The 26,716-nt window shown below is 40.1% G+C and overlaps 1 protein-coding gene across 1 annotated transcript; it reads right to left on the bottom strand.

Annotated features, from left to right (window-relative positions):
- Nucleotides 1-232: 232 nt before the first annotated feature.
- Nucleotides 233-16,092, bottom strand: zgc:66472 (uncharacterized protein LOC327494 homolog). The gene is made up of 7 exons (XM_060926172.1): nt 16,007-16,092; nt 13,116-13,485; nt 12,003-12,099; nt 2,691-3,902; nt 2,485-2,552; nt 2,191-2,234; nt 233-2,020 (listed from the first exon to the last, which is right to left on the bottom strand). Exons 2-7 carry the CDS (start codon nt 13,410-13,412, stop codon nt 1,930-1,932), a joined length of 1,809 nt encoding a protein of 602 aa, XP_060782155.1. The 5' UTR covers nt 13,413-13,485; nt 16,007-16,092; the 3' UTR covers nt 233-1,929.
- Between the last annotated feature and the right edge of the window lie 10,624 nt (nt 16,093-26,716).

Here is a 26,716-nt window from a genome sequence, read left to right as displayed (position 1 = left end):
CCGAAGAGGAAGCAATTTGCATTACAGCCATGAATGAAGATTCAAATTGGCGGCTCGGCTCGGTTTTCCCTTTCGGGCGCTCTCGTTTTCTGTTAGAATTTGGTAAAGAAAAAATAAATATATTATTTACCAGCTTAAGGTCGGTCTGTATGGTGAAATACCATGACCTCGGCCTTGAATACTGACCTCAGCCCAGAGGGCCTCGGTCAGTACTTTCAAGACCTCGGTCACGGTATTTCACGATACAGACCTCCCAGCTGGTAAATAACACATTTCTCCGGAGAAATGCGAAAATAAATGTTGACACAAATTGCTACTATGTTTGTTGTTGTGAACGAGCAAATCACCAGAGGTCCATAACTGGGGTCTGTACCGTAGGATACAGACCCGCTTGCCAGCCAATCAGAGCGCAGGATTTGGACCGTGAAAAAAATAAATGTTATTTACCAGCTGGGAGGTCCGTATCGTGAAATACCGTGACCGAGGTCTTGAAAGTACTGACAGAGGCCCTCTGGGTCAAGGTCAGTATTCAAGACCAAGGTCACGGTATTTCACCATACGGACCGACCTTAAGCTGGTAAATAATATATATATATTTTTTTCCTTTACCAAATTCTAACAGAAAACGAGAGCGCCGAGGCACCATTTTGAATCCTCATTCACGGCTGTCATGTAAATGACTTCCTCCTCGGTAAACAAGTGCACTTCCAAAGCAGGAAAAAAAAAAAAAAAAAACTACATTTTGCTGCCTACGTAGTCCCCTATTTATACAAAATTGAGTCATTCAGGATTCAGCCATGTTTTTGCTCGGCGTTAGCAACAGTCCAGATTTTTAGCCTTCTCCTGAAATGTTTTCTTTTATTTCTTCTTCCTCAGGGTAGTAAAACTCGTTTTCGCTGTGAAGACTGTCATTGCTATCCATGCTGTAAAATTAATGCTATTCTTCTTAGAAATGCGAAAATAAATGTTGACAAAAATTGCTATGTTGTTTGTTGTTGTGAACGAGCGAGTCGCCAGAGGTCCGTAACCAGGGTCCGCATCATAGGATATGGACCCACTCGCCAGCCAATCAGAGGACAGGATTTGATGGAAACCGGACCGTGAAAAAAATAAATACAAGTTATCTACCAGCTGGGAGGTCCGTATCGTGAAATACCATGACCAAGGTCTTGAAAGTACTGACCGAGGCCCTCTGGGCCGAGGTCAGTATTTAAGGCTGAGGTCACGGTATTTCACCATACAGACCGACCATAAGCTGGTAAATAATATATTTATTTTTTTCTTTACCAAATTCTAACAGAAAATGAGAGTGCCCGAAAGGGAAAACCGAGCCGAGGCAAGCCGCCATTTACTTCCTCCTCAGTATACAAGTGCACTTCCATGGCAGGAAAAAAAAAAAAACAACTACATTTTGCTGCCTATGCAGTCCCCTATTTATACAAAATTTATTCATTCAAGATTCAGCCATGTTTTTGCTCGGCGTTAGCAACAGTTACAGGTTTTTAGCTTTCTCCTGAAATGTTTTCTTTTATTTCGTCTTCCTCAGGATAGTAAAACTCACTTTCGCTGTGAAGACTGTCATCGCTATCCATGCTGTAAAATTAATGCTATTCTCTTGAGAAATGCGAAAATAAATGTTGACAAAAATTGCTACGATGATTGTTGTTGTTGTGAACGAGTGGGTCGCCAGAGGTCCGTAACCGGACCCGCTCGCCAGCCAATCAGAGCGCAGGATTTGATGGAAACCGGACCGCGAAAAAAATAAATCATGATAATACATATATAGATCTTATCCTGTTTTTGCCTTTTATATGCCCAAACACAAAGCACAGAGCTCAATCTAAAAATCAGTAACTCTACCAACATTCTCAGCTCATAAGCTTTGTGCCATCTGTACAGTGAGCGCAAACATTACTGTCACCACACATTTTAATTTTGTTTGTCAGTTTCTTCATTTTTGCCATCCTTATAAGAGATAAAACTTTCAGCTGGCTCCCATGTGTTTTTCCATTTTGCCCCACTGAAACACACAAAAAAAAAAAACCTTGACTACTGAGTTTATAAAGTTTGTACAAGCACAATTGTATACAACATAGTGGTTCATCACAGGCAACTAATTTGATTTATACAGCTTAGTCTTTAATAGTATTATAGATAATTTTCATAGTAGGTTTATACAAATCAGCTTACCATAATGAGCAAGGCATCCACTTGATTCTGACTTCATTTCGACCCTTTTTATTTTAAAGAATAGGAAAGAGAACCATAAAAACAAGCCAATATTATTTTACATAAACTATAAGGTTTCTCGTGAGAACTGCTTTATGGAGAGACAAAAAAGACGACATTTTCCATAAAACTGTGTAACTCGGTGTATGTTCACTGCTCTGTCATCTTCAGTTTTAGGTTCTTTTGATCTTATCTTGTGCAATATGGATTTTAGGATTGAATTATCTCCATTAATTTTCTTAAAATGTGACTCACCTTTGTATTTCTCCATCTGAGAATTTTCTCAACAGGAAACACACCATTGTACATATCATGATTGCAATCTGGGAAAAAAAAATATGTTGAGAATTTTCTAACCATTAAAACTTTGAGAGTCACAGCATTCCAAAGAATAGCTCATCTTTTGTGATGCAGGGTCAATATTGAACCACTCACTCAAATTTTAAATGCAAAATGTTTACCTGACATTTTCCGTTTCCGTGAAAGTGAATTTAATCCTTTTGATAAATCTTCACTTGCACTGGATGAACCTTCATCACACTCCACACTGTCAACTCTACGTGCAATCAATGATTTTGACTGCGTCCACTTTTCCACTGGCTGGTTTTTGCTCGAGACAGTTGGAAAAACTGAAGCTTCTGTTCCCTCACCTAACTGCCTGACGCGTTCATTTGATTCAGTCCCTGAACTGAAAGCCTGACATTCCATGACAAGCTCTGTATAGCTGTTAGATACAGATGCCTTATTTAACATTGGTGAATTGCTGGTTGTGCCTGCAGACGGTTTATTAGAGGTCCCTGTAGATGGTGTGGGTTCCACAATTGAGGACAGGTTCTTGGATGGCCCCACAGAGCTCACTCTGTTATCATCGAACAACAAGGAGCCTTTAGGAAATAATGCAGCTTCCAACTCAGCCTCTGAAATTCTCTCCAAGCGAACTTCTACTTTGGCCTTTAGTTCTTTGGACACTGGAAATGAATTGGAGGGGCTGTGGAGATCATCTTGAGCCATCTCAGAAACATGACCATGAGCATGGATCCGCTTGTGTATGTTCCAGCCACACTGAGTAGCAAACATGTGATCACAGAGGTAGCACTTGTATGGGAATGGCTTCTTCAATGTAGGGGGTACAATCCGATTGTGACTGGCCAGAGATTTCAGACTAGTGAATGTCTGTCCACACCTGCTACACTTAGGCTTGCTGGAGCACTTGTGGCTCTTAAATGTGGCCCTTTCGTGAAACTTTGTCCCACAGTCCGTGCAGGTGTACACACGTGAAGCCATCGGTGAAACCTTTTTTGGCTCGTTTTGTTGCTCTGGGTATTGGTCTGAAAAGCAGCACAGACAAGGTTTCTGGCTGCTCAGGAGGTGCCTGTCACGGAGTGTGTGTGTTAGACTGTTGCTTTGTGTGGAAGAAATTTTTTTTTGCATGTATTTTTTCTTTGACACCACTGCTCCCTTCCCCGGTGACTTTTTACTCAGAATTATGATGTCTGTGCTAGATGACGTTTGCTGGGGGCTGACCACTGAAACAGCTTGGATTGGAGAACTCGGCAGCACTTTGGTCTCTGTGGCAGATGTCTGAGGCTCTGAGACTGCACGAGATGTAGGTTGATGACTGCTTTTAGGTCTCGTTTCTAACTTGGTTACCTGGGCCTCTGAGCCAGATGTTTCTGTAAAAAGCACAAAAGCAAAGAAAAAAATCCCAGTCGTATTATTCAGTAGGGAAATATAAAAAAATACACACCACAAAATCCTTTTTGTATACATGTAGGTATTGTGTGTATATATACAGCCAGGGGGAAAAAATTAAGAGACCACCATTAAAAGTGATGTCCTACTTTCTCTCTCACTCACTCACACACACACACACACACACTACCAGTCAAAAGTTTGGACACACCTAATTCAATGTTTTTTCTTTCTTTTTTTTTCAAAAAAAAAAAAAGAGAGACACTTCACGTCAAAGTAATGATGGACATCGTTTCTCTTTACTTAGTTGAGCGGTTCTTGACATAATATGGATTACTACAGTTGTGGAATAAGGCTATTTGCTGTATTTTTATTATTTACTATTTGATTATCTCAAAAACATTAAAGGCAAACAACACCCAAAAAATAGAGGCCTTTATACTGACAGATAATATCCATACAAGACAGGTTTCAAGTGTTCACTTGTTTATATTTGTACCTGTAGACTGTGTCCAGATTGTTTTTCTTTTAAAATAAAATATGCTTTTGTTTGTTTTTATTCAGAGAAAGGCAGTCTAGATGGCAAGAATCATGTTGCTATAACAGCCACTATTTACGAGTATCTGTCTCAGTACTGCGTACGCGTTATCTAGCTGAGTGAGATTTAAAAACGTCATAAACGTGAAGTCTGTTGAGTCATGCATTTTGTTGCCAGCAAAATCATATGGTTGCAGAAAGTTACCGATCAGACTTTTAGAATTAGAAGGCTCTATATTTGTCACATACACATTACAGCACAGTGAAGTTCTTTCTCTGTATTTAACCCGTCTGAAGCAGTGAACACACGTGCGCATGCACACACAAGACCAGTGTGCTACAGCACCCAGGGATTTTTTTTTTTAAGAATTAGAAGCCTTTATTTGATGGCTCTATGCAATGAAAGTAAATGGCGTACTAGTTACATCACAAGCGGATATCCAGTTTCAGTGCAAATGGATGCGGCCAGGTAAGCCTATTTTTAGCAACAGCTAAACTTTTAAAATGGATAAAATTGTTATAAAGTTTTATTTTTAATTTAAACATGGGGGGACATCAGGGCACTTGCTGTGATCAGCAAACGGTATTTATTTATTATTATTTTTTAACTTTAAGAAAGCAAGAAATTGCACGAATTACCTTTGGACGAGGTACACCTGTTAACTGAAAAGCATTTCCTCATGAAGCTGATTAAGATAATGCCAACAGTGTGCAAAACATCATCAAGGTAAACAGTGACTACAGTGCCTTGAAAAAGTATTCATACCCCTTGAACTTTTTCACATTTTTCCACCTTACAACCACAAACTTAAAAGTTTTTTATTGAGATTTTATGTGATAGACCAACACAGAGTAGCACATAATTGTGAAGTGAAATGAAAATGATAAATGGTCTTCAGAATTTTAAACAAATAAAAATCTGAAAAATGTGGTGTGCATTAGTATTCAGCCCCCTGTACTCTGATACCTCTAAATACAATCCAGTGCAATCAATTGCCTTCAGAAGTCATCTAATTAGTTAACAGAGTCCTACTGTGTGTAATTTACTCTCAGCATAAATACACTTGTTCTGTGAAGTCCTCAGTGGTTTGTTAGAGAACACTGAAGAACAAACAGCATCATGAAGACCAAAGAACTCACCAGACAGGTCAGGGATAAAGTTCTGGAGAAGTTTAAAGCAGGGTTAGGTTATAAAAAAATATCCCAAGCTCTGAACATCTCAAGCAGCACTGTTCAAGCCATCATTCAAAAATGGAAAAAGTATGGCACAACTGCAAACCTACCAAGACATGGCCGTCCACCTAAACTGACAGAGTGAGCAAGGAGAGCACTGGTCAGAGAAGCAGCCAAGAGGCCCATGATCACTCTGGAGGAGCTGCAGAAATCCACAGCTCAGGTGGGAGAATCTGTGCACAGGACGACTATAAGTCGTACACTCTACAAATCTGGCCTTTTTGGAAGAGTGGCAAGAAGAAAGCCATTGTTGAAAGACAGGCATAAAAAGTCCCGTTTGCAGTTTGTCAGAAGCCATGTAGGGGACACAGCAAACATGTAGAAGAAGGTGCTTTGGTCAAATGAGACCAAAGTTGAACTTTTTGGCCTAAATGCAAAGCGCTACGTGTGGCAGAAAACTAACACTGCTCATCACCCTGCACACACCATCCCCACTGTGAAACATGGTGGTGGCAGCATCATGCTATGGGGATGCTTTTCTTCAGCAGGGACAGGGAAGCTGGTCAGAGTTGATGGGAAGATGGATGGAGCTAAATACAGGGCAATCCTGGAAGAAAACCTGTTGGAGGCTGCAAAAGACTTGAGACTGAGCCCATGTTTACATTAGACTGTATCAGCGGATCATCAGATTAACATTTTTAAAACGATTAGTGTGCACACAGCAACACCAATACACGATTTGCGTGCACACAACAATACCAATACACGGATACGCTCGGCTCCGCAGGCATCCTGCGCTCCAAATCACTCCGCCCTGAACAGCGAGTGCCCTCTGGAGGGTGCGCACTCCGGCCCTGCGCAGCTCACACAGCACGCGAGTGAAGCACACTAGCAGTGTTTTCGGGACTGAGCCGCTGTGTGTGTGATCCCAGCGCACATCACTTACCACTTGCAAGTGGAAGGATGGCAAGCCTAAAGACAATCATAACTACACAATGGGCAGTATTTTCATCAGTATTTGCAGTATTTTCATACTTTTATACTCTTTAATGAAAGGTGATACAAGGCGGAAGTCCGCGCCGTTTTTCAGCAGTCGCGTCACATGACCAACGCCAGCGAATCAGGAAGGTGGATGTCACCGTGACGTTGTCCAATGAGACGCCAGCTAGAGCTCAGCACAGCGTATCCGCGTATTCTGAATGTTTACACAGCACCGGAGCTGACACGATCTGGACTGAATACGTGGACGCTGGTGGATTCCCGTTTCCCGGCGTTTCCAGGCGGTTTAATGTAAACGGACAGTGCATCCGCGAAGAAAACTAGACAGATACGGTCTAATGTAAACATAGCCTGAGAAGGAGATTCACCTTCCAGCAAGACAATGACCCTAAACATACAGCCAGAGCTACAGTGGAATGGTTTAGATCAAAGAATATTCATGTGTTAGAATGGCCCAGTCAAATTGCTGTTCACAGACGCTCTCCATCCAATCTGGCTGAGCTTGAGCTATTTTGCAAAGAAGAATGGGCAAAAATTTCAGTGTCTAGATGTGCAAAGCTGGTAGAAACATACCACAAAAGACTTGCAGCTGTAATTGCAGCAAAAGGTGGCTCTACAAAGTATTGATGCAGGGGGCTAAATACTAATGCACATCACATTTTTGAGATTTTTATTTGTTTAAAATTTTGAAGACCATTTATCATTTTTATTTCACTTCACAATTATGTGCTACTCTGTGTTGGTCTATCACATAAAATCTCAATAAAAAAACTTTTAAGTTCGTGGTTGTAAGGTGGAAAAATGTGAAGAAGTTCAAGGGGTATGAATACTTTTTCAAGGCACTGTATTTAAGAATCTAAAATATGAAACTTTTAACTTTTTTTGTTTACCACATAATTCCATACATGTTCCATGTGTTATTTCATAATTTTGATGTCTTCAGTATTGCTCTACAATGTAGATTTTTTTTCCTGTATTTTGACTATCAGTGAGTAGGTGCCCAAAATTTTGACTGGTACTGTATCATTCATTTATTCCTGCATACATGCACCCCCCCCCTCGATTATTGGCATCCCTTGTAAAGATTAGTAAAAAGGGTTAGGAAATAAAAATCCACCTTCTAGTGTAGTTTATTTCACATTGAAAAAAAGAGAAAACTCCAACTTTTAACCGAAATAAATGTATTCAGAGAAAAACAAATCTCTCACCAAGAAATAATTTAACAAAAAACACATGCCACAATTATAGACACTCCTGTAAATTATAGTGAACACAATGTAACTGAAGCACGTTTTCCATTTAAATTGAACATTTTTGAGTTGACTGCAGTGTGTAGGAACTTTCAAGCTGTAATCCATGACTTCCTGATTAACTGGGGTACAAATATGTGGTGACACAAAGACCAAATTCCCTTAGTCATCCATCAACATGGGAAAGATAAGAGAACACAAACCAAATAAGGGAGAATGAGTTAACCTTCATAATTCAGGGAATGGTTATTTAAAAATAATAAAAAAAAAAATTAAAGCCGCTAGCGGCCTTGACGGGCCCTCGCCCATGTGGTTCCGCAACCCAGGACATTCCGCCACCCAACAAAACAGTCACATGTCATATATTCATCAAATGTTCAAAGGTGATGTGCATGTTGCAAATGCCATGACTGCTTGACGGATGAGAGACAGACAGACAAACACTAATGTGTGTGTGTGTGTGTGTGTGTGTGTGTGTGTGTGTGTTTCTGTGGTGTGAAAATGTACATTTATATATGTACAAAACTATACATGTGTCTCCTCCTTATCTCCATCTCACGCTGTAATCTTAAGTCATCTTAGCTTCCCTGTGTCTGCAGTGTGTGTGTGTTGCTAGGACAACTATCATGATTCATGTCATTTTTGTACTGATCTAAGGGTTCTGAGTAAGGTTCTGGCCATAGGTTCTGAAGAGATTTGTTTCAATAAGGGGGCGCTATGAAGTCCCGGGGCCACGCCCGGGGCCAAACGTCTGTGGCTGAGAAGCGGTTACAAAGACTGATGTGTGTATCAAATTTCATGAGTTTTCGTGCATGGGGAAATGCCTCAAATAAGGTCAAATGCGACAGAAAAATAATAATAATAACCCCCAGGGGCGAAAGTGCACAAAATTTGGCGTACATGTCAGGTGAGCTATGAAGAGTTTGCGTATGAAGTTTGATGACAATTGAGTAAATAGAAGATGAGATATAGATTTTTGAAGAATAAATTTTTTGGTATTTCCCATGTCAGTAGGTGGCGCGATGCTGTACATGAGCGATTATGAGTTGGAGAAATAAGTGTCTACAACAGCAACGCACTATCACAAGGAAGTGGTGTGAAGGAAAAGCATTATGGAATTATTTACCAAAAACCCGTTTTGGAGCAATTGCGTCGGCCAAAAACAGCGCCCCCCATGGACGAAAATTCCCAAAATGTGGTATACATGACATGGGAGGTAGTAAGAGGGTGGCCGTGAAGTTTGACAAAATTTGAGGAAAGATTGGATTTTTTGCCCAAAAATAGCGCCCCCAGTGGCGAAATATCACAGAAATGGGGTAACATGTCAGAAGCCCAATGAGTGATTTGCGTGTGAAGTATGAGCAGTTTTGAGCAATTAGAAGATTTATGAATTTTTAAGCATGTAAAATTTTGCATTGAAAATTGATTGACGTATAACTTCTGAACGGTTTATGCTACGTGAAACATATTGAGTAACTTTTGTCAGCCATGTCTGTAGATGACGTGTATCAATTTTGGCGACATTCCTATGAACGGTCTAGGAGGAGTTGTGCCGTCTTCGTGGCCATGCATTTCGCACAAAAGTGAAAGTACCTCACGTCCTGTTGGGCGTGGCTAATGCATTGGCATTACATTTTTGTCCGGCTTAGTGAGATACATATGAGTACCAAATGGCATGCCACTACTACAAACTACATGGCAACCAGGCACCTTAATGCGGGAGGCCAAAATCACAACGAGTTAGGGGGCGCTATAGAGGCCCTGAGGCCCGCCTGGATCTGGGCTTCTGGTTCTCAGTAGCGGTGGCAGTCTAAGAAAAAGGAGCCAAATTTCGTGCGTTGTCGACCATGGCAAGCGCCCCAATAAGGGTCTTGTAAAGAGTTTGCTTGCCAAATTTGACAAATCAGAAGCTGCAATATCATTTCTGCCGTAACCAGCACCCCCAGGGGCGAAAGTGCACAAAATTTGGCGTACATGTCAGGTGAGCTATGAAGAGTTTGCGTATGAAGTTTGATGACAATTGAGTAAATAGAAGATGAGATATAGATTTTTGAAGAATAAATTTTTTGGTTTTTCCCATGTCAGTAGGTGGCGCTATGCTGTACATGAGCGATTATGAGTTGGAAAAATAAGTGTCTACAACAGCAACGCACTATCACAAGGTAGTGGTGTGAAGGAAAAGCATTATGGAATTATTTACCAAAAACCCGTTTTGGAGCAATTGCGTTGGCCAAAAACAGCGCCCCCCATGGACGAAAATTCCCAAAATGTGGTATACATGACATGGGAGGCAGTAAGAGGGTGGCCGTGAAGTTTGACCAAATTTGAGGAAAGATTGGATTTTTTGCCCAAAAATAGCGCCCCCAGTGGCGAAATATCACAGAAATTGGGTAACATGTCAGAAGCCCAATGAGTGATTAGCGTGTGAAGTATGAGCACTGTTGAGCAATTAGAAGATTTGTTATGATTTTTTTAGCATGTAAAATTTTGAAGTGAAAATTGATTGACGTATAACCTCTGAACGGTTTATCGTACGTGAAACGTATTTAGTAACTTTTGTCAGCCATGTCTGTAAATGATGTGTATCAATTTTGGTGACATTCCCATGAACGGTCTAGGAGGAGTTGCGCCGTCTTCGTGGCCATGCATTTCGCACAAAAGTGAAATTACCTCACTTCCTGTTGGGCGTGGCTAATGCATTGGCATTACATTTTTGTCCGGCTTAGTGAGATACATATGCATACCAAATGGCATGCCACTACTACAAACTATATGGCAACCAGGCACCTTAATGCGGGAGGCCAAAATCACAACGACTTAGGGGGCGCTATAGAGGCCCTGAGCCCCGGCCAAGTTTGGGCTTTTGGTTCTGAGTAGCGGTGGCAATTCTCGGAACTGGCGCCAAATTTCGTGCGTTTTCGCCCATGGCAAGTGCCCCGAAAATGGCCCAACAGCGGAGAAAAATAAAGAAGACGGAAGAATAATAATAGTGAACTCTTACAAGAACAATAGGGCCTTCGCCCATAGGGCTCGGGCCCTAAAAAGCTCCTCACTTGAAATTTCTCATCTCATCTCATTATCTCTAGCCGCTTTATCCTTCTACAGGGTCGCAGGCAAGCTGGAGCCTATCCCAGCTGACTACGGGCGAAAGGCGGGGTACACCCTGGACAAGTCGCCAGGTCATCACAGGGCTGACACATAGACACAGACAACCATTCACACTCACATTCACACCTACGGTCAATTTAGAGTCACCAGTTAACCTAACCTGCATGTCTTTGGACTGTGGGGGAAACCGGAGCACCCGGAGGAAACCCACGCGGACACGGGGAGAACATGCAAACTCCACACAGAAAGGCCCTCGCCGGCCACGGGGCTCGAACCCAGGACCTTCTTGCTGTGAGGCAACAGCGCTAACCACTACACCACCGTGCCGCCCACTTGAAATTTTTCACCTGAAAATTTAAAATGTCTACTCATTTCTACTATTAGGGCAATAATAAAAAGTGGACACCAACTAAAACTATTGGAAACTAAAACTGGGTCATCATTGGATCTTCCAGCAGGACAATGATTCAAAGCACATGTCCAAATCAACACAAAAAGGGTTAGCTGACCACAGAATCAAGCTTCTGCCATGGCTATCTCAGTCCCCTGACCTGAACTGAAAACCTGCGGGGTGAGCTGAAGAGGAGAGTGCACAAGAGAGGGCCTTGGATGATCTGGAGAGATTCTGTAAAGAGGAATTGTCTCAGATACCCTCCTCTGTATTCTCAAACCTTGTAAAATGTTATCAAAGACTCAGTGCTGTTTTACTGGCAAAAGCAGGCTGTACAAAGTATTAAATGCAGGGGTGCCAATAAGAGTGGCACATGTATTTGTTGAAAAAATTTCTTGAAGGATTTGTTTTTCCCCAAAATAAATTGATCTCAATTAAAGGTTGGATTTTCCTCATTTTTTTTCAGCGAGAGATGAAACTCACTCACCAAAAGATGGATTTTTCCCCGAAAAGATGACATTTTCACATCAGTTTCAGAAACCATCCAATATGTGCATTGTTTTTCACATAAGATCCAATCTGACAATATAATTTTAAATGTAACAAGGTCTGTAAAGCTTTACCAGGCGCTGTAATTTCTGGAGTTGCTTGTTCAGGAACCAAAACGCTGTCCTGTCTGGTGTCTGTTTCCTCAACCGTGGCATTTTCAGGCATTTCACCCTACATGAATAACAACTGTTTTCAAATATGTACTTGAAGTTTAGGGCACATGAAGCATATTGTCTGATATGGTTAAAACTAGGGATGATAAGATTCACCAGTTCACATCAGTGCACCAACAAAAGTTGACAAATGTGATTTTCTCTCTTAAAAATGAGAGAGAGAGAGAGAGATGCACTGGATACAATCTGTAATGAAACTGGGATGCACCGTTTGTGTCTTTGCATTGGTAAAATCATATTTATTAATATATAAATCATTACTAGAGGCCATATGACTATTATTTAGAAAATGTGATCAATAATGTTTGACTAATATTAGATTTAGATTGAGTCCTCTTCTCTAAACTGTCTTTCAAGTATGCTCTTTCATCACCACTACTGTCAGTGGTCAATTCCCATCCAGTCTAAAGGCCAAGTCTCACATGAGTTGCAGGCATGTCAGGCGAGTCACAGATCATCATGGGGGAAGAAGAGCCGCTATATTGAATTGCACAGTATCATTCTTTTGCATCACATCATGTTCAATCACATTGTGTAGAAATCAAATCGTGTCGAACCACACTGAAATAGGAGGGAATCTTACTGTATTGCATTTGTGGTTGCTTCATATGCATCTTTAATGTACTGAATCATTGGCACTGCATCGAGATGTGTATCGCATCGGTCTCAGTGATGGACACACACCTAGTTAAAACTGAATGTCAAGATTTTAGTAATTGAAAAGTATAAAAACTCCAAACAACCTCTACTAAATCATGTAGTAAATACACACACCCCTTTGGTTAAAACCAAAAGCAAGTACGGAACTATATCATTAAAGTCCAACTGCATAAATCACCAAAATTGTCTAATCAAATAAAATTATCTCAGAACATTCAGAAACCAAAAATGCTACAATCTGTTGGTTTCCTATTTGGTAAAAATTGGCTGACACCTTACAACTTGAAAGAACCAGAAAAAAAAATTAAAGCAGTTCAATGAGCAGTGCTGCAGTATATACAGAAAAAGGCTTACCCTGTTTTTTGTACTTTCAAGAATCATCGGACTCTGCTGGGACAGCACCATGTCATTCTCTTCAGTTTTGAAAGTCACTGGAGTTATATGACTTCTGAAATTGGACTCTGCTTGCTGCTTTTCTCTCTGTCCCAACTCATGCTTCAAGTCATCAATTTCCCTCCAGCTACGAGAGATCTCCATTCTCGTCTCCAACATAACATCATCAAAAACCTTCACAATCTCCGATGTCGTCTTTATCATGAGTGCCTCAACGATGGTCCTAAATCTAGCAGAAATAGGGTCTTCCACCTCCATGATGTTCACTTTGTTGCAGAGAACAAGAAAGGGTGTATTTCACAATCTTCACTTCCTGGGGGGGACAAATATACTGCAATACACAATATATACAATGTTACATAATTACACAATGGCAATGATTAGTTGACTTATACCAATGCAACACAAAGTACCATATCAGTGTCACTGATGTGTTGAGAATTATCCACCACTCAAATATAATCTAGTTAGTGGTGGTCCCTTAATGAATGGGGGTGGTTGATGTGACGTGTGATTTTAGTGTAACAGTGTAAATACTTACTAAAATGTGTTTTTCCTTCCAAAAATCATAAGTAAATGAAGAAAATTACAGTATTTTATGTTGTAAATTTACTTTTGGATGAAAAAATATTTTTTGTTCATGTTTATTTTAAGGTTGTTATGCCGAATGTCCTGCAGTGTGACTGTAACACGAATGAGACATGAAATATAAACAGCTATAAAATAAACCAGCAACATTTGGAATAATTCATAAAAGCTTTGGCATTATTTTGCAAATATTAACTAATTAAAAAAAAGGTTTTGACTTGCAAAAACATTATACAGTAATATTTACAACAATTTTGTAACATAAATGCCGTCCTGCGGCGACATGGAAGTTCAGGTTTTTGAACAGGCAGTTGCATGGACAACTGTAGGGGTCTTCAAAACTAGACCCCTAACAGGAAGTAACTCAGTTATTGGGGAGTGCTGTGAAGTTTGAAAGGTGAGTATTAATCTCTTAATATTTATACAGATTTCAATGTTTCTGTTAGACAATGTATGTGTCCATTTCTGGTGTCCTGTAGTGTGACAGCTCTTATTTAAGAAAAAAAAATATTTTTTTAAATATATAACATAAAAGGGTTAAAAACAATATTATTATTCAGTTAGCATTAGCTCCAATGTCAGTCATGTATAGTAAGGGATTAAAATGGCCACAATGCTGTTAATGTCCTGTAGTGTGACATGCTTAAGGCAAATGTATTTCAAGCTCCTGTCCTGTTATTTTTAAAATTAAAATGTATGATGTATTTGTATTCATGTTTATTGTATATGGAAGGCCAACAATTTCTGATACTTGTTTTTAAAATGTTTTTTTAAAGTGCTTTTATGATTTGTTTAGGAATGAGCAAAGAAAGGTCAAGAAGGTACCGGGAGAGGTTAAATCAGGATGAAGCGAGGCGTGAGGAGATCCTTAGGGAGAGAAGAAGAAAGTAAATAAGTTAATATAGGGAAAGGATGTTAGTGAGGGAGTTTAAATCTGAATTCATATAATAAATGTTCATATCGAAACTTGCCTAGATGTAACAGTTGTTTGTTTTATCAACAGATAAAGAAAAGAAAGCAAAAGGAGAAATTAAGTCTCGAAATATAAGTTCACTCCCGAAACAAAAGCGAGACAGATTTCGTGAGGTATGGAGGAATACAAAAACAAAAAACAGAAAGATGAAAAAGGACCTGGTGGCGATCTTGGATGAAACGCCTCAATCACTTGAACAACTTGATGTGTTCACTGCACTTTTTGTTCAAAATCAATTACTAAAAAAACAAATGCTAATGTCATGTTATATTTTAACTCATGTGAAGATATAAATGCAAATCAGTTTTAGTTATTAAAGAAAATTGCCACTTATGACTGAACTGTGCCTCACTTCATCCTGTGGCGTGACATCACTTAAAATGGAATTAAATGCCTTTTAAGTAAAGTTAATTCATTTTTATCATGATGTACCTTTTAAAACACTGCATAATTTAACTATCACAAGAAAACCAAACAGAACAGTAAGATTTTTTTGCATTTTACAAAATATTTCCATGGGAGTGAGTGAGAGTAAGGAATCGAAGTAAGGAGTGAACTGAAAAACAGCTGTCGAAAATAACTGTATCCTAGATTTCAATGATGATTTTGAGAAAGGGCTTCTTAAACTTTAACATATGTCATCTGCAGTTGAAATCAGCAATATATGTGTATTTTATCTTTACTGTAATATGATGTCACACCGCAGGACATTTTATGTCTGTGGTTGTGAAAAAGGCTTAGAACATAGCAGAAAGAGGGGGAATTCTATAAAACACTAAACAGTTTAAAAAACTTAAGCCTTTGAACATTAGAATTTCATACATTTTGTGTGAAAATTGGAACATAAAAAAAAAACTGTTTCACCTCTATTTGTCAAGTACCCATGGAGTAGAAAGTGGCGAATTGTGCATTGTAACAGATTAGCCACACTCAGTTGTTTGTCTTGGTTGCTCTAACTACAAAGAAAGTGTCAGTGTTGCTCACGTTAAGTTACTAAACACCATCTCATTATTTTCCACCAAGATTTACAAGTTCGAATCCACCCCGTTTCCCGATACACTGCACCAGGGACAGAAAAAAGAACGTATGCGCTCATTGTAGTGACCCATATGTCCCATAGGGAGCCATTTAAAACCCAGCCATTGGAGGGAAACCAGAGGCTGCCAATTCTGCTGCGACAACAGATGCTTCTTAATTCAGGATAAATAGCCAGCATCTAACATCTATTAGTATCTACTTAGGAAAGACGTCCTCGTATTACCCATACAGAGAAATGTTACAAATAACTCACCCTCAAATACAGAGATAAACAAGTGTTGTTTATTGGTCGGTGCATGCGTGGTTTCCCGGCCCGCTAAGGAATTTTTCAAGCGTACTGTGTGCAATTCGTGAAGGATCCGGGTAGAAACACATACTACATACCCAGTTCCGTGTAGAGGAAATCTGTAGTCTGAAGTCTCGTTTTTTGAAATTAGATCCAAATATAGTTACAAAACCGTCGAGTAGCATATTCAAAAATGTATTTCTACTTAGAAGAACGTGTTGATATTTTGTCTCTTTCACTTTACAGGGGTCATCAAATTGAACCAAGCAGAGCTGAAGAAAAACGTGATTGTGCAACACAGAACAGTAGAACTCAGAGGGGAACTGTCAGGGCCTTCGGCCCAAACGTATCCGTATTTCAAATGCTATATGTAATTTATTTCATAATGTCATAATTGTTCTCTTCTAATTTTAATTTGGACTCATTTTCTATCAAATTTGCTTCAGAAATGAGTGTTACTGTCCTGAAAACAGAGTTATTCAATTAATTTTTTTTGTTTGTTGGCTCTTGGTAGAGAAGGGTTGAGAGCTCGTTTACTCATAAAACAGACTATAATAGTCATGCACTTAATATTGATCGTATACTGTAGTTTACAATGTACAATAAAGGAAATAAACCATACAGTAATGAATAAAATGACAGATTTTACGAGTTTTCTTAACATAGGCAAACATACCTAGAAAACAATGAATGATAGGGCTATCAAAACACAGAGGCAGGGGAAAGAATTCTGGCTTCCCTACAACACAATACACTAGTTGGCACCCAGCCAAATGGCTACTCAGATAAACACTCAACTTTTCACACGGAATTTTATAATGCTAATTTACATATTTGATCCGATACAAACAGCAGATGTGTGTCAAAACATTCTTACTTCAAAAAAAATTATATATTTGGAAAAATATATTGAGTACATGACTATTATAGTCTGTTTTATATAGCGTATGTTTATGTAGGACTTGTCCAGGGTGTACCCCGCCTTTCGCCCGTAGTCAGCCGGGATAGGCTCCAGCTTGCCTGCGACCCTGTAGAACAGGATAAAGCGGCTAGAGATGATGAGATGTTTATGTAGGAAGTCTTCATTGCCGGACAGAAGGCTATGGCAGCGTATGTTTATGTAGGAAGTGACAGATGAATTAACCAATCAAATTTTGATTTATAGTGGGCGGGACCAAAAATGTATCACCCTAGACCTCCTGGAAGGCCAACGCTAGCTTAACCGCGAGTTGGAGAGCAAGTAGCACAGGTTAACGATCGAGAAACTAAGTTTTTTGTATCCAGACTCTTCTTCCATGTACATGTAGTAATGTCATAATTTCATATGAATAAGGTTTTTTTTGTGAACTTCCCTAAATCCCTCTGTTGTAAAATATGGTAACTTGTTGGGTTCTGTTAATGGTTCCCCTATTGTTTCTGATGGGGCGTTAATTAGTGTAACACACCTGTGGACATGCTCATACTTGGGCTGTCTGGAAAGGGGTAACCTGGCTTTGTGAATCCTATATGGACAATATTCATGAATGCAGTATATTTTTCCAAATATATTATATATATTTTTTGAAGTAAGAATGTTTTGACACACATCTGCTGTTTTGTATCGGATCGAATATGTAAATTAGCATCGTAAAATTCCGTGTGAAAAATTATCTGAATAGCCATTTGGCTGGGTGCCAACTAGTGTATTGTGTTGTAGGGAAGCCAGAATTCTTTCCCCCTGCCTCTGTGTTTTGATAGCTCTATCATTCATTGTTTTCTAGGTATGTTTGCCTATGTTAAGAAAACTCTTAAAATCTGTCATATTTTATTAATTACTATATGGTTTATTTCCTTTATTGTACATTGTAAACTACATACGATCAGTATTAAGTGCATGACTATTATAGTCTGTTTTATCTCACACAGTGTAATGTAGGCAGCCTGCTCAACAGTATGTCACCTACAGTATACAAATTTTTAAAATTTTTTATGTTTGGGATGTCTGAGGGGAATGCCAGAATTCTTTCCCCTGTCTCTGTATGTTGATAGCCCTGTCATTCATTGTTTTCCAGAATAAATAATGATAGATCAACTCTTTGCCTCTGCTGCATAACCTATTAGCCACACAGAGACTTTTAGTTATTAGAGTAACTGACTGGTTGTAGTCAGTTACACACACTAACCCCAGTATTTTTCACTCATACTTAAGTATTCATACTGCTTCAGGAGGTCAATCAGATATGCTTGTGCTAAACTATTTAGAGCTTTAACCCTCATGAACTGAAATTTTAAGTCAATGCTGAATGCTACCAGTGTAGCTTGCATATGACCACTCTAAAATTTATTTGCTGGTCAGGATGCAGGTTTTTGTTTTCCGAATTAGCTGAAGCTTACTTAGAGTAGGGCATCCAGTCAGCAACACATCAATTGTAGAGGTTATGAAAACAAAGAAATGTAATATATGGCTGCGTGTTTAAATTTGGATATGATTTTAATTTCCTCAGAGGAGAAGAAATATCTGCAGCGGATCATCAGGACTGCATCTAAAATCATTGGTACCCCTCTCCAATCCCTGGAACAGATCTACTCTGCCAGGCTGAGAAACAGAGCCACAAAGATTAGGACTGACTGCACTCACCCCGGACAATGTCTTTTTGACACCCTTCTCTCTGGCAGGCTTAGGGTCAAAAAGTCACAAACAGCAAGACACCAAAATAGCTTCTAACCCAGGGCTGTAAAAGCTCTGCTGGAGGCCTGATCCAGACTTGGACTCTCACTCTGCACCTTACTGTGTTTGGCGACATTGAATAATTACATACTGCTGCTTATATGCCATTATGCTGCTTTTTTAAAAGGGTATATATATATATATATATATATATATATATATATATATATATATATATATATATAATTATTGATATGCTGCTGTGATCTGAGCCCTCAAACAGTGTTTCGTTGTATAGTAATGTGCAATGACAATAAAGAATCTATCTATCTAATACAGGGGTGGGGAACGGCCGTACACGGCCCACGAGACTGTTTGATCCGGCCCGCAAGATGATTTCATAATTACTCACACAAAAAAGTTTATATATATATATATATATATATATATATATATATATATATATATATATATATAAGGGGTGGCATGGTGGTGTAGTGGTTAGCGCTGTCGCCTCACAGCAAGAAGGTCCGGGTTTGAGCCCTGTGGCCGGCGAGGGCCTTTCTGTGTGGAGTTTGCATGTTCTCCCCGTGTCCGCGTGGGTTTCCTCTGGGTGCTCCGGTTTCCCCCAAAGACATGCAGGTTAGGCTAATTGGTGGCTCTAAATTGACCGTAGGTGTGAATGTGAATGGTTGTCTGTGTCTATGTGTCAGCCTTGCGATGACCTGGCGACTTGTCCAGGGTGTACCCCGCCTTTCGCCCGTAGTCAGCTGGGATAGGCTCCAGCTTGCCTGTGACCCTGTAGAACAGGATAAAGCGACTAGAGATAATGAGATGATATATATGGGTCCGTCTCAGAAACTGGTCTCTCATTTGGGACATTATGGTCAAAAATTAAAATGTTCTAATTTTACCTTTTTTTTTTTTTTTTTGCATTTACCTAACACTAAATGTTTCTTTTGTCATGTTTAATAAGAATAAAGATAGTATCTTGCTTTATCTGGCCTCCACTGTGGAAATATTTTTTGATTACAATTCAAATGCTTTTGTAAAATTGATTTACATATAAAACTAGACTGCATTTCCGCAGAGAAAATGCAAAATGTGCTTGCTGAGCTGTAGCAGAACAGCTAGCATGCTAAAAGCTAGCATGCCATCATGCTAATGTCAATATGCTAGTGCCAACATGCTAACAACTAGCATGCTAACAGTTAGCATACTAACATGCTAACAGTTCACATACTAACATGTTAAAAGCTAGCATGTTAACATGTTAATGATAACATGCTAATAGATAACATGCTAACAGCTAGCATTCTAACATGCTAATGATTAACATGCTATTTGTTAAAATTCTAACACTTTAAGGCTAATATGCTGACAGCTATCATGCTAACAGCTAACAGGCTAACATGCTAATGGCTAGTATGTTAACTTTTAGCATGCTAACACGCTGAGGGTGACATGCTAACATGCTAACAGTTAGCATGCTAACATGCTCAGGCGAACTCGCTAACAGCAAACATGCGAACTCTGCATGCTACCATGCTAATCCTAACATGTTAACAGCTCTCATGATAACATGCTAATGGTGAACATACTAACAACTTGCGAGCTAACAGCAGGCATGATATCGTAATGGGTAACATGCTAACAGCTAGCATGGTAACACGTGAATGCTTATATGCTAATTGCTATCGTGTGGGCGTGTAAGTATTCCTAATAAAGTGGCCATTGAGTTGAAGTCGATTTGCTGTCAAAGTCTCAAATGAGCAGATCCTTGCCAAATGCATCATCACCTATGGGGGAAGGGAGGAATGACTCAGTCAAGGGCATTGATTAGCGGCAAAGTGGAGAAAAAATGGACGGATGAAAGCCAAGACAAAGACGAGTGCGGGTCAGAATCGATATCATGTGTGTGATGGGTGATTTGGCCTGAGGTGCCATATGAAGTTTGGTGGATGTGTGGTGAAGTGTTACTGAGCAAAACTCGATTCATTTGAATGGGGCCAAAAATCAATGGAAGCCTATGGAGGTAACAAGAGATGCGTGAAAACCAAGGAAAAGACAAGTGCAGGTCTCAGATGAGGGCATGGATCTGTGCGGGGACTTGGCCTGAGGCATCAAATGAAGTTTCTTAAAGTTTGGTCACTTGGTTAAAAAAATTGATGGAGAGTGAAAGTTTTTCTCCTGAAACACCATTCATTTTCAATGGGGCCAAAAATCAATGCAAGCCTATGGAGGAAAAAGGGATGAGCAAAAAGAAAGGAAAAATATGAGTGCGGGTCAGAACCGATTGCATGTATGTGTCGGGGGAGTTGGCCTGAAGTATCACATGAGGTTTGGTGCATCTGCGATGGAGCGTGTCCGAGTAGGACGATTCAATTCATGAGCCCTATTCATTCTCTATGGGAAAAAACCAAAAGAAAAACAACAAGAACAAGAGAACGGGCCCGTTGATCCAAAAGCTGTATACAAGCACACTACACCACTTCGGGCCAGACGTCTCAGAGTTGGAACAGTGTCTCTATCTCAAACGCCCTAGGAGGAGTAGTGGATCCAAAAAACGTGTCAGAATAAGGCAGAATAAGTAAACTTAAGAACAATAGTGTGCTTGCCTTAAGCACACAGCAGCCACTTGAGCAAGCACACTAATAACTACATCATGAAGAATTAAAGCCTCCCCTTCACAGATGAGTAAAAATATTGAATAAATTTCCTCTTTTTGATTGCTTGGGTTAAAAATGCCAAGTTATGATGACTGAATTGATTATTCACTTAAATATGAATAATATGATACATTTTGGGTATTTGATATGGCGAAATAGGACACAATGGAAAAATCAAGAACACACCAGAAAGATGAGAATAACGGCAGCGGTAAAAGAACAGCGACTGTACCGGCTGAAGGTCACATGGGTCTCTGCTGCGGCACGTGAGCAACGGGACATCACTACCGCATTGGACAGAGTGCGAGGCGCGGGTGGGGCAAAATGACTGGCCGGAGATTCTATCAAAAGTTTGATCTAAATTGACCATGGTTGCAAAATATTGGCCAAAAATACGCAAACACTACGAAATATGAAAGTAAGATGAAAAAGAAACATTTTATCGCCTTATACTGCAAGACTAAAACAAAATAAAACTGTAAAAACTCACCTTTTCAGTGATAATGTCTGAACAGATCACTCGCGTAACAAAAAGACCGCAAATGGAAGCACGATCAACTTCTAACTGTTGGAGTGGAAAATTCCATTCTACACATGCAAATTGTTAATGTGTGTCCTTCCCTGCACACAAATAACATGCTACGGTAAAAAATAGACCACAACTCATTTATAGCTTAGAAATTCATACAAGACCAGCTACCATTGTAACATATTCTGTAAGAAACATATTCTATACCTAACTTTCAGCTTTTGTTTTAAAAAATAAAATCACAGATTTATAACTAAATTTTTATATGGCATAGTGATTTTAAGTTACTACTTTTGGTGAGGTAGTGACCTTGACCCTGAGGCTTTCCATTTAGATCAAAACACACAATCATATTGGTTTGGGGTCTGCGGAAAATGGAGTTACGACGGTGATCAAATATTTTGCATGATGTTTTATTACGGTTATGATTATTCTGTGAGCGCACCAATCCTTAGGTGTATAAAGTTACAACTTAAAATACAATGTGATGTAGTCAACCATTTATAACTGTAGACTTTTCAGTGGACTACAACCTTTTTAAGGGAATGCGATGTAGTCAACCATTTATCATGTCCCAGATCAAGCTGCCATTTTTCTACAAATTTGCAGAATTTTTGCCAAATTCTGAATATTCACATCAAAGATTTAGTTTTAACTGTATTATTTCTTTCATCATTTTATTTCAAATTAAAACCAACATCACCATTCAAAACCGTATAGTTTATTGACTGTGAGTATATTTAGTGGGGTATCCCCACAGTACCCAGTTTCTGAGACAGACCCATATATATATATATATATATATATATATATATATATATATATATAAATCTGAAAAAAATGAGACTGCAATTCATAAAATAGGTGAGTGGTTGTCTTTCCGGGCCAAGGTCAGGGTCCTGAACCCCACACGAGCAGAGTGTGGTCATGCACGGTCACGTCACATCATTTAGCAGGCATAGACAGATTGTTTAATGATTTCACCAAAACGCACCATGGCAAGTATGAAGAAGAGAAAGGTAGATGTGGAATGTCAAGCTTTTCAGGAAAAATGGACAAATGATTATTTTTTCGTAGAAGTAAAAGGCAAGCCAGTTTGCTTAGTTTGTGGGGAAGCACTTGCAGTGATGAAAAAGGCTAATCTGGATCGTCATTACAGCACCAAACACGCCAAGCTGGACGAGCTGAAAGGACAAGTGCGTGTGGATAAAATTAATGCTCTTCGGCAGAGTTTGAGCGCCCAACAAACAACATTCATAAGACCTCAAGGTAACCAAGAAAACGTTACACAGGCTAGTTTTGTGGTAAGTGAGCTAATCGCTAAGAAACTGAAACCACATTCAGAAGGGGAGTTTGTGAAGGAGTGCCTTGTCGCTGCCGTGGAACTGCTCGCACCAGACAAAGTGAAACGTTTCCAAAAAGTGTCAGTTTGTCTCGAAGAACCGTTTCCAATTGGATTACTGACATGGCACAAGACATTGAGAAAACACTGAAGGATACTGCGAGGGATTTTTCAGTTTTTCTCATTAGCCTGCGACAAGACAACAGACATCACAAATACTGCCCAACTCGCCATTTTTGTGCATGGGATTACAGCTGAGTTTGATACACGGGAGGAAATGCTGTATTTGCAAGCCATGCATGGCACTACCAAAGGTGAGGATTTGTTTGAGCAAGTTGTTTTGGCTATGAACAAATTTGACCTGCAGTTTGACAAGCTAAGTGGACTGGCTACAGACAGAGCCCCAGCCATGGTTGGCACGCAGAAAGGATTGACTGTGTTGGTTAAAAAAGAAATGAGTCGTCTCAGTCTGGATCCAAATGAGTTGGCTGTGTGCCACTGTATCATACACCAAGAGAGCCTGTGCACATTCCCTGAAGCTCAATAATGTGATGACTACTGTTGTTTCCACCATCAACTTCATTAAAAGCAGAGGACTTAACAGCTGCCAGTTTAAAGAGCTACTGAGTGAGCTTGAGTTGGAGTATGGAGACCTGGTTTACCATTGTGAGGTGCGGTGGCTGAGTCATGCAGATATGCTTGCACGCTTCTACAACTTGAGGGAAGAAGTAAAGCAGTTCATGAGTTCATGGAGATGAAGGGCAAACCAGTCGCTGAACTCAGTGATAGCAAGTGGCTGTGTGATTTGGCCTTCATGGTGGACATTACCAAGTACCTTTCAGAACTGGTCCAAGGTCCCAACCAGCTTTTCAGCTCACTGTTTTCAAATGTGAAATCATTTGAAGCTAAACTGAAGCTGTGACAAGTGCAACTGGAAAGGGGAAAACACTGTGCACTTTCCTACTTTGCAAGAACAAAAGCCTGCTGTGACATCTGAATATGCTGGGGAGTGTGCAAAACTACTCCAGGCCTTTGGGGAGAGAGGTTCCAGCTGATGAGAAGTTACGAAAAGGACTTGAACATATTTGCAACCCCATTCAATGTGGAACCAGCTGATGTGCCTGACAACCTACAGCACGAAATCATTGAACTGCAAAGCAACAATGAGCTCAAAGCTAGGTACAACAACCTTCCTCTGCTTGAGTTCTACAAACTGTATGTGTGTCCTGAAGATTTTCCTACTCTGAGGAGACATGCACTGAAGTTTGCATCACTGTTTGGGACAACCTACTGCTGTGAGCAGTTCTTCTCAAAACTGACCCTTGCAAAGAATCAGTTCCACTCAAGACTGACTGACTCAAACCTAGAAAACCAGCTGCGAGTAGCATCGTCATTTGTACCATCTGACGCCTCGCCAAAGAGAAGCAGTTCCAGCCTTCGCATTAGGTCGGCCAGATATAATAATAAAAATTGGTAAAATATTATTATATTGTTGCATCTTCATTACATAAAATGCTCAAAGTGCTTTACATCAGTACATATCAATAGGAACACGACTACAAACAGAGCATTAAAACAATAAGAGGTGGATAAAATTTAAAAAGAAAATGGGAAGATTAAAAAGGGATAAAACAAAGTTACACCAATAAAGTTGCTTTATGAATGAACCCTTTATTATCACTGTACCAGTGAAATTGACCATCAACCTGTCCTTACAGAGGGGGAACAGGACAGGAAGACAGGGATAAAAGAAAAAGAAACACAGTAGTAACATGAGGAAAGATGAGGAAAAAAGAACACCCCCCCACTATGCTCCTATCAGGAGTACAGTGTGGGAGCATTTAAAAAACCTCTGCACATAAGAACACAATAACTCAAGTACACTTTAAAACACGAGACTTGAGGGGGAAAATGGGGGAAAGGAGGGGGCAATCAGGGGTGGGGGGTCAGGGGGCGGAGGAGGTAGAGGTACCAGCGCAAGCAAGCAGCCGTCCGCTCCTGCAGCCATGAGGGCATTGGTCACGCACCCGCTTGTCACACTGGGGGTGAAAAATGGCGACCGCGGAAAATTGGGGAAGGAATGCGAAGAATGAGAGAGTGCCTCCCAGCAGTGACCTTCTGGGGGAAATGTTTCCCCAGCAACGACCTTGAGCTAGGCCGGTGCTGTTCAGGGAGCCAAATGTCGATAATATAGAGATTGTTTGGTCTTTCAAACAGACGCAGTCTTTACACAGCCACACCACTCGTCCATATCTGTCCATTTCGTCCATTCTGTTCAATTCAATTTGGTCTCCGAAAAACTTATTCCTTGCAAAGCCGAAAGCGTCTCCAAGATGACAACCATGTTGTGGTTCAAGTTCTAATAGCCACAGTCTGAGTGCCGACAGCTTTGCCCACCGCTTCAGTCATATCAGGCAGCTTTGTGGGGCTTTGAACAGCTGTCACCGTTGTCTGATTTCCTCGATATACCAGGGCAATGCCTAATCCAATCAGCAAAAGTCCGGTAATCATGGTTCCAAATAGGTAGATATCTTCAATGTCCTCCACAGACGTTCCGGCAGGACAGGCGGGTTCCCCTGAACCCAGGCTTCTCGTCGAGAAAACTGTCAATTTCGTTAGGAGACCAGTTTATCAAATCCATGCTTTTTTAGTTTAGAAATTCAATACAGAGAGTCTCTCAAAAAAAAGTATAGGCAGACGAGACAAAACAAAGAGTACAAGCAGGAAAAAAAAGGAGAGGAGAGGAGAGCAGAGAAATGCGACCACCTTCCGTGAGAGCAGCCCATTTATTTTAGCTTTCTTTCATGCTATTTATTTGAATAGCATGAAAGAAAGCTAAAATAAATGGGCTGCATCTTAAAATTTTCAGCAGAGGTTATGGGTTAAAAAATTTAGTTTGGCCCCCACAGGATGTTATAAAACTCGAAATGGCCCTTGATAGGAAAAAGGTTCCCCACCCCTGATCTAATATTATAAATCACGGTTACATCGATATCCTCAAACATAAAATGTAAAAATGCTTTATTGGCTCGGCCTTTGGCTGAAGCCTATAGAGGCACTGGTCTGTATGTGTATGTTTAACTGAGTTCGAGCGTGTTTAAGAATGTAAGATGGTTATTGGTGTGCCAGCCTCAAGTATCGATTCCACAGTCGCGGTGTGGCACCACATTACGTAACCTCGGTTTACACCATAATCCTCTGTGGCCAAGTACGCCCTTCAGGAAGGGAACAGATTCTGCAACGTTGGTTTGAATTCTGGTGTTGATGTATTTCTGAGTAGGCTATTTATGTACTGTAGCTTCTATCTCCCAATCAGAAAAAGGCTGAGCTCAGGTCTCCAGTGTGTGTATAGTCCAGGGATCAAATTGTAGAGTTTTAAATTTGTGACCTTATTTGAGAAGACATAATACCCTAAATCATTGCTTCTGTTTGATAGTGCTTGGAAGAGGGAGGTTTCTTTTGCATAGATGTGACACTGAATCAGGAAGAA

Source organism: Neoarius graeffei, chromosome 7 (assembly GCF_027579695.1).
Source record: "Neoarius graeffei isolate fNeoGra1 chromosome 7, fNeoGra1.pri, whole genome shotgun sequence".
Lineage (NCBI taxonomy): Eukaryota > Metazoa > Chordata > Actinopteri > Siluriformes > Ariidae > Neoarius > Neoarius graeffei.
Note: the sequence above shows the minus strand (reverse complement) of the source record. Positions and strands in the feature narration are given on the sequence as shown.

Bases quoted from the DNA above. Each gene is read 5' to 3' on its own strand.
- zgc:66472 (XM_060926172.1), bottom strand. From the start codon at position 13,412: ATGGAGGTGGAAGACCCTATTTCTGCTAGATTTAGGACCATCGTTGAG. The intron at 3,903-12,002 runs GTAAAGCTTTAC...TGCTTTTTACAG, and splicing joins TCCAGAAATTACAGCGCCTG to AAACATCTGGCTCAGAGGCC. The intron at 2,021-2,190 runs GTAAGCTGATTT...TGTGTGTTTCAG, and splicing joins TGGATGCCTTGCTCATTATG to TGGGGCAAAATGGAAAAACA.